The 18,406-nt window shown below is 44.9% G+C and overlaps 1 protein-coding gene across 1 annotated transcript; it reads left to right on the top strand.

Annotated features, from left to right (window-relative positions):
* Nucleotides 1-9,613: 9,613 nt before the first annotated feature.
* Nucleotides 9,614-10,689, top strand: LOC123165552 (uncharacterized). The gene is made up of 2 exons (XM_044583219.1): nt 9,614-10,065; nt 10,164-10,689. Exons 1-2 carry the CDS (start codon nt 9,846-9,848, stop codon nt 10,385-10,387), a joined length of 444 nt encoding a protein of 147 aa, XP_044439154.1. The 5' UTR covers nt 9,614-9,845; the 3' UTR covers nt 10,388-10,689.
* Nucleotides 10,690-18,406: the final 7,717 nt, after the last annotated feature.

Below are 18,406 nucleotides of genomic sequence, written 5' to 3' on the forward strand. Positions count from 1 at the left end.
AAAGAGTAGCAAACGCTAAAACTCAATCAAATAAAACCCATGCCCTAAAATGATGATCCAGAGGTATTTAAGTAGGGACAAGGGGGGATTCGGCCAGCTCAAGGAGGGGGGCCGAATCCAACCTTAAGTTCAGTCTCCTTTCTAAAAACTAACTCTAAAGTTGCATTATAGTATTTTATTTTGAAAATACTTGGGCTTGACCCCAAAGTTGAGGTGACGAACACCTATAGATGACCACGGACGAAATTATAAATTGATATTTTGTATATTTTGTTCATGTTCCTCACGTGTGGCTTCTGAGACCATTAGTTCAAGCTAAGTCTTCACTCCTTATACACCTGTAGCCGTCTCCGTGATTGATCATACTCAAGTGTATACCCCCGGTTCATGCTAGGTCCTTTATTCTTGAGTAAAATAAATACATTTGATTTAGAAAACATCATATTCTCATGAACAACAGTGAAGTCCCTATAAACTAGAGTACAGGGCAATTAAGTTGTAATGTGTGAGCTCTAGTCATTGGTCCTTGTATTTGTGGAACTTGAGCTTGTGTAGGGGTTGTGGGTGTAACTGTAGTGGGGATGCCCTCATAACACCAACTTCATAGTGTTGTTGAAGATTTGCCGTGAGTGTCACACTACTCACCTGGCTAATGGTAGCCTCACAATTAGCCACGTGTTTCACTATGAATTGATTGTAAATGCCGCCATAGTAAGTCATAGGGTTATGATCAAGGAATTTGAGAAGTATACTTGTCAGCTAAACGAACATTACCAGCTCAAGTACTATGTCAGCAGGGTGGAGAAATTCATTTATGTAGTCGATGAGGATTTGTTCGTCCATGATGTTTGATAAACACATGTGAGTGAGGACTGTGTAGATGCCGGTTCATATAGTTAACGATGAGACTAGGAAAGAGTGTGTCATTAATGCCGAGAAAACATATCCGGATGTAGTAGAGGAACCTTAGAGGGTTACAATCAGGAGATATTACATTCATCCTAACATTAGGGCTGGCTATGCCAATGATGAGGATGAGGAGACTGAGGACAAGGAAGAGGTCACGCCATGTGATGATGGAGAAGAAGAAGAGGATAGGTATGTGCTATCCTTTGACAAGGATGGCCAACATATGAAGGCTGGGACTGTCTTTGATTATGTGGAGGAGTGCAAATATGCACTTGCAACTTATGTCTATACAAGGGTTTTTTGAGTGTATCACCAAAAAGAGTGACCAAGATATGCTTAGAGTGAATTGTAGGCAAATCAAATACTATAATTAGCGTTGCATGCATCTGCAATAAAATTGGTTGTCCATTTTAGGTATTCCCCTACATTAAATGGGTATTTCCATATCCTATCAATGTTGTTCTCCCTAAATTCCCCTAATAATTTTTAGTCCATTCCAGGTGAAGATTAACACTAAGACACACATGTTCCCTACTATGCTCCTAAGTGAGAGACTTGGACCAACTTCATAGGGGTGGATTGTTGATGAAGAAGGGTTGAAAATCGAATGCAATAACAAAAAAAGACTATGCCACTTTCATCGTTTTATCCTTCTGCAGTATCTGAGAACACAAGGATTTGGAGGAAGCTAGAAATGTAGCACTTTTTAGTTGTGGTAATTTAATATTATTTGAACAATGTGATGGACATGTTGTGTTGTGTTTCCTTTTGGTCAACAATGTAGTTCAAACGGTTGAATGAACGTGCTCTGCATTTTATCTATAACTATATGAATATTTCTAAAAAAATGATGTTTGTTCAAATTTTTGTCCATATGAACAAAATCTGCCCAATGTTCATAACCATTGGGCCAACTAAGCAGAAAATTTCCCAATTTCTCCAATGCGTGTATGTAGAACTACTAAGATTTTTTGGATAAAATTTGATTTTTCATCCAGCTTTAGAAAAAAGTGCCATAGTTCAAAAGGGACCGTTTCTAAGCTAGTGTTTTTTTCAACTTTCAAAAGAACGCATAATTTTTTTTGTGACAAACTCATAAACCAATAGTAAGATAACCATGCCAAGTTTAAATTCTTCTGACAACTTTCATTTTTGTTATTTATTTTTCTTCTCAAAGTTTTCGAGAAAAATGCTAGGTGAAATCGTATTTTCTCTTATGTGTATTTTTTCTCAAAGTTTTATGACAAGACATTGTACCTATATTAGGACTCCTTGCCAATTTTTAGTATCTTATACCAAATTTAAATGTCTTTCAATTTTTTAGTCTTATATACAGTTGAAGAAAATGCCAAATGTAGAAAATTACATAACAAATGGCGGTTTTAATTCACATTTGTCATTACAATTGCTAAAGCAAGGCGTGCACACAATTTTAGCGAAAATGAGCTCAAATGGTCACTTCAAAAGGGTTGTGTGAATATTTGCATGTGATAACTTGGTGAACGATTATTATTTATCTTATGTGTAATCCTCTCAAATTTTTATCATAAGCTAGAGACAATGGTAACAGAATATTACGTAATAAATGGTGATTTTAACTCACATTTGTCATTATAAACGTTGAAGCAAGGTGTATACATAAAAAAAAGAAATGGACAAGAGTTCAAATAGTAACTGAAAATTGTGTGGGTGGCACAAACACTTTAGAATGAAGGACGTATATATCTTGTTTCAAAAAATAATAACCTATAGTAATTTTGTTTTAAGAAAACAAAAACACGCGGGCTCCCACTCCCACCGCAACGGCGACAAGTGTCCAGATAACGACGGCTCGCCGGAGGACAGCCTCCCCCACCACAGGATCTCCCGACGCGACAGCTGCGCACGGGCAATGGCCCCCGAGCCCCCGATCCGCAGGGCAGGGCAGGGCGAGGCCCCCATGCTGACGCCGAACGCGAGATTTCACCCCGAGGAGGGGACCCGGCGCGTGACGGGGGAGAAAGAAAGCACGGGGCGCACCGTCGGTTTCTCCGCTGCGCTCAGCGCCCTCTTTTTACTGTTTGCTGCTTGTGAGTTGTGACATGATCGACGCTGCGGTGGCCGGTCTGGTCGGCCATGTTCGACGGGCGCCCTTTGGGAAATCCTGGAGTGGATAAGCACGAGGACGCCTGAGGGAAGCAGTATTCAAATGGCAGATGCTCCGCGCACCCGCCGGCCCGCTGGCTCGTGGGAGCGACGAGCGCTTTCGGCCGAATCTTCAAGTGGGATCCTGTGCCTAATAATGCTGCTTTGATGGACCAACAAACAGAAAAAAACTTTGCAAGTTGCCATGCGGACGGGGGGCACTGTGCGTAGGAAATGCGCCCGGAAATGGTACCATGTGATGTGATAGTGGATCGTGCATGGGAGAGAAGAATAGGTGCATGTGAGATTCGTTCGTGCATGTGTTTATTGGATGAAAACCCATGAGAGGCGGTTAACATGCGACCAGCTTAAAAACACGTTCGATGCAAAAAAAAAAAATCCTTAAAATCCATCAAAGTTCTGTTGACAAAATTTATGCGAGCTGCTCACTCAAAGTCTCCAAAGCATAAACTGGATCAGATGTGGAAGAAGCTGTCCAAAGGATTCGCTAAATAAATGTTGATGCTTCATTCGTCGCTGAAACATTTTCAGGAGCTTCTGGCGCAGTGGCCCGGGATGAGAATCGGAATTTTATTGCCGCTGCCTCATGGCTCATGCCTCACGTTCTCAATGTAGACTCAACGAAAATGACCGCGGTTAGAAATGGCTTCTGTTTGGTGGTGAGGATTAGCTGTAGCAAGCTGATAATTGAATCTGATAGCTCTTTTATTGTTGATGCTATGAAAGATGAGAACGAATATGCAGGACCTTCCGTTCTAGTGATGATGGAGAGTAAACAGCTGAAGAGGGAATTTGGCCAAGTTGATTTCTTACATTGTTTTAGAGAGGCCAATGAGGTGACGAATACTATAGCAAAATATGCTTCTAGCTCCAGTACCTCTTGTGTTTGGGATGCTATCCCTGACTTTATTTCATCTTCCCTTCTAAACGATCTTTCCATTATTTGATTAATGAAGTCTTTTGATATTAAAAAAACTATCAAGATATACATATTGCATCCCTGCAAAATAAAAAAGAATGCTAAGTCGAATTGGATTTAATTTGACGAATTACCATAAACAGTCAAAATAAAATAGCGAAGAAGGGTTTATCCCCCCATCGCCACAACGTGCAACGGGGAGGACGACCTACCCACCGCTGTCGGTACTCCCCTCCCCTCCTCCTCCCTCATGGGGCGCGGTTGTGCGACATCGCACCAGAGCAAGTCACGGCTTGCGGGTCTGGTGGCGGCGTAATGGGCTGCGTGTTGGTGGTGCACGACCGGCGTGGTGGCGGTGGTGGCGATCGGCCGGTCCTAGGATCCGGTTGGCGTGGGCTGCAGACGGCTGCTTCTGCCGTGGTGGTCGGCTAGCGAAGGTGGCGGCTTAGCAGTGGTGGATTCGGCCTCGCCCCTCCTCTGTTGGTGCAAGTACACAGCTTGGCGACGGGGGGGAGGAGGTGATTGTCTAGTTTGGCGTCTCGTCTCACAGTGCACGGGGGGTTGGCCAGAGCTCTTTAGGGAAGGAGGCATGGGGCTTTTCGTCCTCGACGCCGACGTGGTCTGGTGGCGCGACGGGCGGTTGTAACATGGCTTAAAGGTGTCGGAGCTTCCTTGCCCATATTTGGTCGGCGGGGCCCCAATCATGCCGAGGTGCCCGCTTTAGGGCAGATTGGAGCGGGAGGATCTTCTACCCTTTGCCGATCGATGACGTTTGTATGTTGTGATGATGGTGGGTGGGTGGGGGGGGGCAGTCTCGGATGGCGGGGCGGGCGACCCTTGGTGGTGGGAGCCATGATGCTCGTCGGTGGAGCCCGTGGCTCATGTGTTGTTTGGTGGCCATGGCGGTGTAGGGGACATGGTGATCGGGGTTAGGGACGAAGCTGCCTTATAGGCATTGGGGTCAGTTGACCCTAATGAAATTTTAAAATCCTTGTCTAATTTAGTATCAATCACTAACATTTATGGAAGGATGAACCCGGTGTCATGTACATGACCCCATCAAACTTTTTCCTAGCTTCATCCCTGATCGTGGTGCAGCGTTTGATGGTGGTTGGGCAACATGCCATACCACATTTTGGTGAGTGCTGGCCGGGGTGAAAACCCGCTCTGACTACAGTCAGGTCGCTACCAGCGATGTTTCGTGATCGTCCCTTTCTTGAAGGCGTCGTTGCGGTTACTAATTTTCCTCGTGTTGCTCCAAGAGAAATCATGATATGTGGATTCTGCGGTGGCGGCGGTCCGTTATCATCTCATCGCGGTGGCTTGTTCATGGTTGAGGCCCCTGATAACTTATAGTGATGCTTATTATCAACCTGATGTTGGCTTGAAGTTGTATAGGATGGGGTTGCCAATTAGAACGCCTATGTATACGGTCTTGTGTGTGTGTGTTGTGGAAAATATAGAACCTATAATATTCGGTGTTGTATTGATATGACCCTCGTATGGGGTATATATAGAATACAAGTCCTAGTATATTAAAACTAATTCTATCTCCATCTCTCCTTATCTCTAACTAAACATGTTTATATTCTAACATTCCCCCCAGTCGTAGCGGGAGTGAAGCGGACGAGTACGACTGAATTTGAAGTCTTGCGCTTCCGTCGTCTTCTCCGCTGCGCCATCATCAACTGCGTCTCTGATGGGTTGGCACCTAGGGCGGTGACTGCGTCCTCTTCTGGTGCCTCCCTTGACTCTTCTCTATTCCCTCCCGCAGTCACAGTGGGAGTGGCGTCGACGCTGGTGACAACGCGGACACTTTGACTGGAGTTGTTGTCGATGTGTTGCTTTAGACCAAGCCATTAATATCGATGTCGAGGTAGCCGATCATGGTGATGTAGCCGTGGTCAATGTTGTCGTGGTCGATGGTGTAGTCGTCGTGGACGATGAAACCGCACAAAGCCGGAGGCGCAAAAAAAAGCGCTATGACGAAGCTGCAGACGTTGACAATGCACCTTGCTAATGTCAGAGGGTGTCGTCGGCGATGAGTCCACCGGTTTTGCCAAGACCAGAGGAAACCCATCGAGCACACATAGGTTTTCCCAGAACCATGTGGCCGTGTAGGGTCGTCACTGTAGTGATGCCGTGTCGATGCAGTTGTGCCGTCGTAAATGACGCGGTCGATGCCGTCGTCGTGACGCGGTCATTGCCGTCGTCGAGGTCGCGTCTTGCAGAAAAGTCTGTCAGAGGATGCTAGGTGTCCATCTTGTGGACGAGGCGGCGACGGTGTGGTGATGAAGATGTTGGTGAAGACCACGTTGATGAAGACCTTGTCGATGAAGTATCGGCGATGACGTTGCAGCGGCATGTTGACGATGATGCGTCGCTCGAAGCCGTCCCTCCGCGGTGACGAAGTGTTGATGTCGTGCCGTGCTGAAGAAGCATGTTGGATCATGGCGTGGCGTAGTCTACAACTTGATGTCGCTTCATGCAGGTTCGCTGCGTCGGTTCTATATAGACGTCCGCCATGTGCGTGGTGTGCAATCTGGCTCGGTGCAGATCGCCGTTGAAGTAGTCCGGAACAGAAGAAGTCGATGTAGCTATGATCGTTGTACGCTCGGAGGCGCAACTGACGACTCGAGATCCGATCGATTAAAGCTGCCGGTGCGGGTCGTGCGTGGCGCGGAGAAGCAGCCCGAAACGTGCATGCCTCAGAGTCGATGGAGTCGCGCGGCTGTAGTTGACGGTGGTCGTCGATGCAGATCAGGCCAAGCTCGTGACACCCTCCTGGTGTATGCGTTGTCGCGCCTGGGACCTCGCCTGGTGCGTGTCCCTCCCGTTTTGCACGCGCGCTAGATGCGCACGGACGACCCCGGCTGGATTGTTGTAGACGCTTGTGGCTTTGCTTTCCTCCGTTGATGCATGCATGCACCGCGAATCGAAGTAGCTTGGAGGCTGGGGCCTGGGGCTGATTGTGCGGTCGATGAGGAGACTCGATGAAGGAGAGACGTGGAGGCGAGAGTCCCGGCGGTTGACGCACCGCCCATGGTGTTGACGTAGATCGCATCGGGAAGGTGTCAGCCATGGGCTTACGCGCACGGCCGGAGGAAGCGGAGCCGCTGCTTGCATGCATGCGCGCGGCTTCAGAGGAGAACTTTCCGTTCGGATCGCTTCTGCGCGCAATAATGGATCTGCAGTAGGATTTGAGGGTCCGATGGAGTTTATTGATGGCTGAGAAAATTACACCTAGATTGGAATTCGAAATTTGTAGCTAAGCTAATCTAAAGAACGATCTAATCTTTGATCGATCGGGTGCCGCGTCCCCGGGAAGAGGAGATTGATCTCCCCGGGGACGGCGCGCTCCGGAAGTAGGGGAAGGTTCTAAGATCGGCGTCGTTGGACAAACCGCTCTAATACTATGTGGAAAATATAGAACCTATAATATTCGGTGTTGTATTGATCTGACCCTCGTATGGGGTATATATAGAATACAACATGCGGTGAGACTTGTAGTACAAGACAAGTCCTAGTATATTAAAACTAATTCTATCTCCATCTCTTCTTATCTCTAACTAAACACGTTTATATTCTAACATGTGTGTGTGTGTTGTGGTAGCATGTTTATATCGGGTTGTACGATGGTCGGTGTTTTATCTATCAAGTTGGGTAAAAGCCTTTTTCGATACAGTCAAAGTATAACACTAGAGACCTTGCATGAGTGTCCAAATGACTTTGCTCCTATTTGCACTTTGGCACACCGCAATTTGCGCAATAATGAATATGAAGAGGTGTAAATTGTGGAGAGAGCATAGAAGTACTCCCTCTTTATCAAAATATAAGATTTTTTTGTAGTTCAAATTGAACTTAAAAGTGTCTTATATTTTGGTACAGCCTAGTATCAAATATTTCTTTTAAACATCGCCAAAAAATATCCAAATAACTATTTATATTGGAATTTTTTGATTAATTGTCACCAAAATACAACCATTACAACACATATCACTTCAAACACAAAATCTACTCTTAAATTTTTAGTAGACCACTGCTCAGGAAACATGTCATTGTAGATAGCCCTTGGTGTGGTAGTCTTTCTTCTCGACATTGTGTATGACTTCTATGTGTACCCATGTCAACTGATGTTTTAGAGCAACTTAAGCAGACTTGGCCCTGATTGCACATCTCGCGATTTTGGATCAGAATGTCACTTTAGCACCTGATGTCATATATTATGAAGCTTGCTCCATAATCGACCTCGTAGCCTGTAGGTGGATCCTACTTGCATGAAAAATATGGAGGCCATCATATGGCAACTCTCTGTTTGCGCATAGCCGCCGCAGCCTGCATATCGATATGGAGCGCACTCCATAACCCATATTGCGAATCTACTATAATTGCCCTTACGCACTTATGTTCTATGAGGCAGCTGTGATGTTTGTGTGCTAATTAATCAGACAACTCTTCTTCTTAATCGGTGAGATGTTCCCTCCGTCTTCTTGAAGAATCCTTAACTAATAATGTCTGAATGACATGCATATCGTGAGGGTTGTGCTTTTGTGACCTTTACTCCATTGTCTTGAGTTATAATAACAATGCATATTTTTCTATTCTTAAAGTATGGTAAAAAAAGTTGAGAGAAGAAAGTACAATGGCAAATTGGTCTCCTGCATTGCATGTTTGCATCAGCACAAAAGCAAAGGTTAAAAGATGGCGGCCATAGAGTAGAGAGGGACATCTCATGTCTTTGGCGGTACTTTAATGCCTTTTACTTAACTCCAGCTGCTGCAACCCATACGCCATCGTCACTCCGGCCGGGAGAGTGAAAGGAATCCAGCGGATATTCCAGCAGCCAGCCACTAGCGCATTCTTAACAGGCCCCGCGTTCATTCTCGTTAGCTCCAAAGCGCGGGCTCTTTCGCGGGGCGTCCCCGTCGACGTACTCACAAGGCACAAGTTGCGCTCCCTGGAAGCAACGCAGCGCAGCGCAGAGCCACCGCATGCGACAGCGCTCTCCGGCAGCAACGAGGGCCGGACCGGGCCGGATTCAAGGACCGGATTGATTGAATGGTTTGGATATACGTACTCACTAATTGTCGGATGACGCTGGGTGGTTAGGCCGTGGATTGGAGAGGAATATGCGCGCGGATTCTGCCGTTGGATAGGATCGGGATAGGTGGGGTGGGGGCTGCCGGACGGACCCGGCCGACGGTGTCGCGCGCTTGATGAGGTGCATAGATAGATTAATCGTGTGGAGAGTTCTGAGGCGTGTGGCTTCTGGTCTTCTTCTCTCTACCAACCTACGAGCATCCAGTGAGCTCGATCGAGTCGAGCAGTTCATGAATGCCGGGAACCTTTTCGTCCAATTGTATTGTGGGCACTTCACAGAATTGTGTACAGTCCATGTCCGTCCGTGCGTGAGCAGATATCAGACGGCGATGATCACGAGCATCAGGCCTTTCTTCGCCAAAAGCAGGCTTTAATATTGTAGTAGTAATAATTTTGTAATGTCACGCAGCAACCACGAAATGACCATTCGGCCCCCACACCAATGATTCCAGGCCCATCTCCAGCATCTTTCCAGGTAACTTCTGCCAGTCGATAAACCATCCTAAAAAAAAGGGAAACTAAACAAACGTGACCACCGCGACCCGACCCAACGGCCACCGAGGTCGCTCTTCTCACAGCCGCCGCGCACGCTATATTATGGCCGGAGCAGCGCGCGCGCCTACGAGCACTGCACGGTTCCCCTTCCTCCCTCTCACAGGACTCAACCACCAAGCCACCGCCCGCGATACTCGCCGTCGTCGGGCCTCTGCTCTCCGTCTCCCCGCCGCGGCCTCCCACGGGAGCCTGTGATCTGTAGTGCACTCACTGTGCCATGTCGTCGTCATCGTCGTCCTCGGCGGCGGCGGGCTCCGCGCTGGGCGGCTCCCACGCCGGCCTCGCCCTCGCCGCCACCGCCATGGCGCTCTCCGGCACCCTCGTCCTCTTCTCGCTCTGCCGCGCCAAGCAGACGGACCACCACCTCGTCTCCTCCGACGCTTCCGCCGTCACGTCGCCGTCTCCCGCCAGGCTCCGGCCCTGCCTCTCCTCCTCCGGTGAGTGGCGCAGAACAGCACCTCCACAGCCCTGCCGTTCGTTCCTTCATTCGTCCTCACAGCACACTTCTTGGTTCTTACGTTCTTTGTGCGTGCAGAGAAGCGGAAGCGGGAGAAGGCGCGGCGCGGGAGCATGAAGCGGGTGCGCTTCGCCGCCGACGTCGTCGAACACGGCCCAGCCCGCCCGGCGCCGGAGGAGGAGGAGGCGGCGGCGGCGCCCGAGCCGTCCTGCAGGGGCGCCGCGATGCCGGCGAACCGGGAGGCGCTGTACCGCGGCATGCTCCGCGGCCGCTCCATGCTAAGGACCGCCTGCTCCTACTGAGCTACCGGCGTCAATTAACCCCGCCGTTTAGTCCGTCCGAAGCTGCCACTGCCTTTCGCGTGTCTTGTTCATTAGCGTCGGTCGCTGATTGGGAGATTTTTGTAATTAGTGAGCATCCCGTACGCTAGGCGCGAGCGATCTGTGTGGTGCGTGTCGTTAAATGTTCTACCCGTTGTCGTACGAGTGCGTACTGTTTCTACCTGGGTAAGTAGCCAAATTGGTCCAAGAACAAGGGGTCCTTGCATTGTTCTACCTGATCTAATGATTAGTGAAAGTTGCCTTTGATCCTGTTCTTCATTTTATTTCACGCCCTCCCTCCTTCTGCAACGTTTTTTTTGGGAGAGCAACGTTTTCTTTTTCAAATATATATAGTCTTCTGTGACTCCATGCTTGATTTGATCTGCTCCTCTCGGCGAGCAGCTCAAGACAAAGCGATTTTGCCCGCCAATTTTGTGTTGATGGATTTGATTCTTTGGGATGTCGTCATATCAGCGGCTGTGGTCGGGCGTTGCTGTCGTGGTTGCGCAAGCAACGAAACACAAGGTTCAGGTTCCTCCCCCCTCCAACTGGTGCCCCAGATACGACTTGCTACCACTGGTGGCCTTCAATTTTCCGGCCAGATTCTTCATTTTTCCTTCTCTGGATTTTGAATCTTCCCGGGAGATATGGTCATGTCACGGCCGCGAAAGCTCGGTGTCTTTCCGGGCGGGGCGGTGTCTGTCCATCTCGGTCTCCGGCAGTGACAGATGAAGGGAGATAGGGTGGTGGATAAGAAAGGCTGCGGGTTCGATTGACCGGGATGACATGCGCCCAGCCGAACGAGCGGCGGAGCAGCGCCGCGCCCGCACACGGCGGCAGCTCGGCCCGTGACCACTGACCACGGCCACGGGCGTCTCCAGGCTTCGCGAACCCGCGTGGGAAAGGCTCTGCTCGTCCTGGCCTGGCCTGCGTGTCGCTTGCCGTATGGCCGTGTGGCCCTTTGGCGTGTGTCAGACTGTCAGTGGCAGTTGAGGTGAAGGGCAGTTGCTAACCATTTAAGGGTATTTGAATCATCTAAACGCCGAACATTTTAGGCCTCTCACATGGAATTGGGCCGGACCGACTTAGATGTCCAAAATCACGCAAATCGACATCAAATTGGTGGAGTTCTCGGAGAGTCCGAGCATCCACCATGTCAGACTTCGACACTCTGGAGCTACCTAAACACTCTCTTCGACATCCGCTTTAGAACCCTTTGCGCATTCACACCGTATCAGTCTACCTGCAATCACGTGAGCTAAAAGCTTGGTATCTGTGATCTTTTGATGACTTCGGTTGGATGATCTATGTGCGACCGACTATCCATAGACACGTCCAAACGTGTCCATGGACATTTGGTTATCCACGTTGGAGATGCCCTAACAAAATTATGGTTGATTCAACTATTCTTGAGTAATAACTCGAGAGTAATATCGCCAAGTTAATATGGTAGTAAATAGCAGATTAATAGTTCGTGATCATATATATTATGAGATTGTCAATAATATGAGAATCATGGCTATACTTTTCTTTTACCGAAAGAAGGGCTCCCCTCCAATTTCTACTAAGAGAAATAATCTGGTTCAAAGCCTGATACAAACTACTCCCTCCTCCCCACAATATAAGATTGTTTTGTAAGCTGGTTTAGCTTGCAAAACATTCTTATATTACGGGACAGAGGAAGTACTATCCAAAAAAGGAAAAAAAAGACGAGCAAAGTTCAACAGGCAACAGCATTCCCATGCAACACCCAACCTGAGCAAAAGAAGCCAGGAAAGGCAAGCCTGAATAGGTGAGCAACACCACAAACACCTACCAACAACTACATAATATAACAGCGACGCAGCTCAAGGCATAAATGGTCTAGGAACAAGCCAACTAGCCATATTCCTCCCAAAAGGAGAGGTAGTAGAGCTGAAAGACGAAGCCAAGGTAGAACAACAACGATTAAAGCAGATAGAACATCGTTGACAGAGAGACCTTCTTTATATTTTAGCCACCAATTCGTAGTACCCTATGTCTCCAGCCTGCAATGATTTGTAATACTTCATTTGCTACTTGTTCTAGCAGCTTTGCTACTATCATCAACACCTCTTTGTTTTCATTCCCCATCTGCAGAATAGTCCAACCAACGATCCAAAAGCAAATTAGCTTTATGAAAATCATTGGATCATTATATAGTTTCTTTTCAGAAATAATGTTGTTTCTGCATTTCCAGCGTCCAAAACAGCGGAGAAACACCAACTAGAACCAACCTTTTTTCAATCTTTGGAAAAGTTTTAATACATGTTCCAAAGCAATTCTCAACAGAGAAAGGGATCGAATTCAAACCAAAAGCACATTTTAGAAGACTCCAAACCAAAGTAGCAGCAGGACAATTGAAAAACAAATGGCCAATTGTCTCCTCTTTACCATAGAAGACACATAACTTGCTCCCTTTCCTACCTCTCCTCACCAAAGTGTTCTTAGTAAGAATACTTTTTTCTGGCCAAAAACCAAAAGAAAAACTTCATTTTAGCAGCAACTTTTACTTTCCACAGGAATTTCTGCGGGAAGTGACAATCTGCCTCAATCATTTTCCTGTAAAGTGACTTGACATATTTTTTCTGTCACCGGTTAAAGACCACTCAATTTGGTCTTTTCCTGGTCCCATTCAATCCCCTCACATCCCAATTTAAGGTCTCTCCATAGTCTTTCGATTCCTCATAAAAGTCCTTCTAAACTTAAATCCTCCCCATCCTTTTTGCAAAGCTTCAGCCACAGTAATATTATGATCAAAGCTAAGTAGATAAAGTATGGGATAATCATTCTTTAAGTCTTATCGTCCACCCAAATATCTTGCCCAAATCTAACACTATGCCCATCACCCAACCTCCATCTACAAAACTGATAAAATATTTTTTTGACATTCAGAATGCTGACCCAGAATTGAGAATCACCAACTTTGGGTTTTGCCATAGAAAAACATCCATCAGGCATACATTTGTTCAGTAAGACAGATTGCAAGAGCTCATTTTCAATTTCAAGTTTCCTAAACCATTTGGCTAGTAAATCTTTGTTCATGATTTCGAAATTAAGAATACCCAAGCCACCTAAATATCTAGGCTTACATCATGTTTTCCTATTAACTAAGTGACATTTTTTCTTGTCTTCACCTCCTTGCGAAACTATCCCGTCTCTAAATCAAAATTTTCAAAGCCCCCTATGGAATACAATAAAATGACATCATGCAGAGAAGCATGTTAGTCAAACAAGCTTGAACTAGAGTAATTCTCCCAGGAATTGAACCCAGGAGTTTGTCCGGCCAACATGCACATCTTTTCGCTATCTTATCTACCACATAAGTCGAGTGCTTGTTTCTAATTTTCACATAAAAACAGGCATCCCTAAATATTTCATATGTAGCCCCCCCATTTGCAAGTAAATATTTCCTCATAATTATTCATTTTATTTTTGCCTCACCCAAGAGAAACCACTCACTCTTATGAAAGTTAATTGTGAGTCCAGACATCTGCTAAAAAGCACCAGAATAAATTTCAGATTCCTAGCATAATCAACATCATCTTGTAGTAGAAAAATTGTATCGCCAGCATATTGCAACATGTTTGCTCCATGAGAAATGTTTTCTGCAAGATCCCCTTTTAAAAAACATTAACATTGGCTTTTCCATAATAATAGCCATGGCATCTGCAGCTAAATAAAAGCAAAGGAGACAGAGCATCACCCTGTCTGAGTCCCTTCTAAGTTTTAAAATAAGTTCCAATCTTACCATTAACACCATGGCTATACATATGTCACTATATATGTCCTAGGAAATTCATGAGGCAGACGGTGTAGAATATGTTGGAAATATTCCCTAGAGGCAATAATAAAGTGGCTATTCTCATATTTCCTTATTCATGATAAAGGTTTATTATTCATGCTAGAATTGTATTGACCGAAAACTTAAATATATGTGTGAATACATAAACAATTATTATGTCCCTAGTAAGCCTCTACTAGGCTAGCTCGTTGATCAAAGATGGTTAAGGTTTTCTAACCATAGACATGAGTTGTCATTTGATAACGAGATCACATCATTAGGACAATGATGTGATGGACAAGACCCAACCTTAAGCTTAGCAGTTGATCATATCAGTTTATTGTTATAGCTTTCTTCATGTCAAGTATCTATTCCTAAGAGCATGAGATCGTGCAACTCTGTGACACCATAGGAATACTTAGTGTGTATCCAAACGTCATTTCGTAACTGGGTGATCATAAAGGTGCTCTACAGGTATCACCGAAGGTGTTTGCTGGGTTGGCACGGATCGAGACTGAGATTTGTCACTCCGTGTGACGAAGAGATATCTCTGGGCCCTCTCGGTAATTGATACGTCTCCATCGTATCTACTTTTCCAAACACTTTTGCCCTTGTTTTGGACTCTAAATTGCATGATTTGAATGGAACTAACCCGGACTGACGCTGTTTTCAACAGAATTGCCATGGTGTTATTTTTGTGCAGAAATAAAAGTCCTCGGAATGATCTGAAACTTCATGGAGAATATTTGGAATTAATAAAAAATACTGGCGAAAGAATCAACACCAGGGGGCCCACACCCTGTCCACGAGGGTGGAGGGCGCGCCCCCTTGCCTCGTGGCCCCCCTGAGGCTCCACCGACCTCAACTCCAACTCCATATATTCATGTTCGGGGAGAAAAAAAATCAGAGAGAAGGATTCATCACGTTTTACGATACGGAGCCGCCGCCAAGCCCTAATCTCTCTCGGGAGGGCTGATCTGGAGTCCGTTCGGGGCTCCGGAGAGGGGAATCCGTCGCCGTCGTCATCATCAACCATCCTCCATCACCAATTTCATGATGCTCACCGTCGTGCCTGAGTAATCCCATCGTAGGCTTGCTGGACGGTGATGGGTTGGATGAGATTTACCATGTAATCGAGTTAGTTTTGTTAGGGTTTGATCCCTAGTATCCATTATGTTCTAAGATTGATGTTGCTATGACTTTGCCATGCTTAATGCTTGTCACTAGGGCCCGAGTGCCATGATTTCAGATCTGAACCTATTATATTTTCATGAATACATGTGAGTTCTTGATCCTATCTTGCAAGTCAATAGTCACCTAATATGTGTTATGATCCAGTAACCCCGAAGTGACAATCATCGGGACCACTCCCGGTGATGACCGTAGTTTGAGGAGTTCATGTATTCACTAAGTGTTAATGCTTTGGTCCGGTACTCTATTAAAAGGAGGCCTTAATATCCCTTAGTTTCCAATAGGACCCCGCTGCCACGGGAGGGTAGGACAAAAGATGTCATGCAAGTTCTTTTCCATAAGCACGTATGACTATATTCGGAATACATGCCTACATTACATTGATGAACTGGAGCTAGTTCTGTGTCACCCTATGTTATAACTGTTGCATGAGGAATCGTATCCGACATAATTATCCATCACTGATCCAATGCCTACGAGCTTTTCACATATTGATCTTTGCTTAGTTACCTTTCCGTTGCCACTGTTACAATTACTACAAAAACTGCTACTGTTACTTTTGCCACCATTACCGTTACTTCCATTTTACTTTGCTACTAAATACTTTGCTGCAGATATTAAGTTTTCCAGGTGTGGTTGAATTGACAACTCAACTGCTAATACTTGAGAATATTCTTTGGCTCCCCTTGTGTCGAATCAATAAATTTGGGTTGAATACTCTACCCTCGAAAACTGTTGCGATCCCCTATACTTGTGGGTTATTAAGACTATTTTCTGGCGCCGTTGCCGAGGAGCATAGCTCTATTCTTTCAGTCACTTGAGATTTATATCTATTGATCACTATGAGGAACTTGAAAGACAAAAAAACCAAGATCTATCCCTCAACTATGAGGGGAGGTAATAATCTGCCATCTTGCTCTGCACTTGATTCACCTTCTGTTATGAGTAAACTTGCGACACCTAAACCTGCTTCTGCTATTGATTCTGATATGTCGCATGTTATTGATGATGCCACTTCTGCTATGCATGATACTTATGATGAAACTACTTCTATGCTTGATAATACTGTGCCATTAGGTGAATTTCTTGATGAACAACTTGCTAGGGCTAGAGAGAATGGAATTATTGAAACTGATAATATTGATGAAAGTGATGATGAAGATTCTCCCCCTAGATATGAATTGCCTGATGTACTTGAGGGTTATGTTATGGATGAAGAAACTGCTAGAGATCTTTTTGCTTGCAAGGATAGATATGATCTTAAGAAACTGTTAGTTAAGCTAAAAGAAAAATCTTTGAATGCTAGAATGAAATATGACCCTGCATTTGCTACTTCACCTATCTTTATTACTGATAAGGATTATGATTTCTCTGTCGATCCTGAGATAATTACTTTGGTTGAATCTGATCCTTTCTATGGCTATGAATCTAAAACTGCTGTGGCACATCTTACTAAATTAAATGATATAGCCACCCTATTCACTCATGAGGAAAAAATTCGTTACTACTATATCCTTAAGTTATTTCCGTTCTCATTAAAGGGTGATGCTAAAGCATGGTTTAATTCTCTTGATCCTGGTTGTGTGCGTAGTCCCCAGGATATGATTTATTACTTCTCTGCTAAATATTTCCCCGCTCATAAGAAACAAGCTGCTTTAAGGGAAATATATAATTTTGTGCAAATTGAAGAAGAGAGTCTCAAACAAGCTTGGGGGAGGCTTCTCTGATTACTTAATGCTTTGCCCGATCATCCTCTCAAGAAAAATGAAATACTTGATATCTTTTATAATGGACTAACCGATGCTTCCAGAGACCACCTAGATAGTTGTGCTGGTTGTGTTTTCAGGGAAAGAACTGTTGATCAAGTTGAATTGCTATTGAATAATATGTTGAGTAATGATAATAATTGGACACTTCCTGAACCAACTCCTAAGCCAACTCCAAAGAAAAGGGATATTCTATTTCTCAGTCCTGAAGATATGCAAGAGGCAAAGAAATCAATGAAAGAAAAGGGTATTAAAGCTGACGATGTTAAGAATTTACCACCTGTTGAAGAAATACATGGTCTTCATAACCCGACATAGGTAGTAAAGGTAAATTCTCTCTATAGATTTGATGAAGGTGATATTCCTCGTTATAAGTCCGCTAGCCAATGCTTGGATGAGTTTGATAATTTTATTGTTAAACAAGAAAACTTCAGTGCTTATGTTGGTAGACAATTGAAAGGTAATGCTTATATGATTGAACACTTGAGTGATTATATGTCTAGAGTTAAAGGTGAACTTAAACGTATTAGTAAACATGCTTCTATGGTCACCACTCAAGTAGAACAAGTGCTTAAAGCTCAAAATGATTTGCTCAATGAATTAAATAATAAGAAAAATGATAATGCTGCTAGAGTTATGACTAGAGGGGGTAAAATGACTCAGGAACCTTTGTATCCCGAGGGCCACCCTAAGAGGATTGAGCAAGATTCTCAGAGAACTAATGTTGATACACCTAGTCCTTCTAAGAGGAAGAAAAAGAAAAATGATAGGACTATGCATGCTTCTAGTGAACCTGTTGTTGACACACTTGAGAATCCCAATGATATTTCTATTTCTGATGCTGAAACACAATCTGGTAATGAACATGAACCTAGTGATAATGTTAATGATGATGTTCATAATGATGCTCAACCTAGCAATGACAATGAGGTAGAGATTGAACCTGCTGTTGATCTTGATAATCCACAATCAAAGAATCAACGCTATGATAAGAGAGACTTCGTTGCTAGGAAGCACGGTAAAGAAAGAGAACCATGGGTTCATAAACCCATGCCTTTTCCTCCTAAACCATCCAAGAAAAAGGATGATGAGGATTTTGAGCGCTTTGCTGAAATGATTAGACCTATCTTTTTGCGTATGCGTTTGACTGATATGCTTAAAATGAATCCTTATGCTAAGTACATGAAAGAAATTGTTACAAATAAAAGAAAGATACCGGAAGCTAAAATTTCCACCATGCTT

The sequence above is a fragment of the Triticum aestivum genome, chromosome 7D, assembly GCF_018294505.1.
Source record: "Triticum aestivum cultivar Chinese Spring chromosome 7D, IWGSC CS RefSeq v2.1, whole genome shotgun sequence".
NCBI classification, from domain to species: Eukaryota; Viridiplantae; Streptophyta; class Magnoliopsida; order Poales; family Poaceae; genus Triticum; species Triticum aestivum.

Coding starts and splice junctions, on each gene's coding strand:
- LOC123165552 (XM_044583219.1), top strand. CDS start 9,846: ATGTCGTCGTCATCGTCGTCCTCGGCGGCGGCGGGCTCCGCGCTGGGC. Junction 10,066..10,163: donor GCCCTGCCTCTCCTCCTCCG/GTGAGTGGCGCA, acceptor TTGTGCGTGCAG/AGAAGCGGAAGCGGGAGAAG.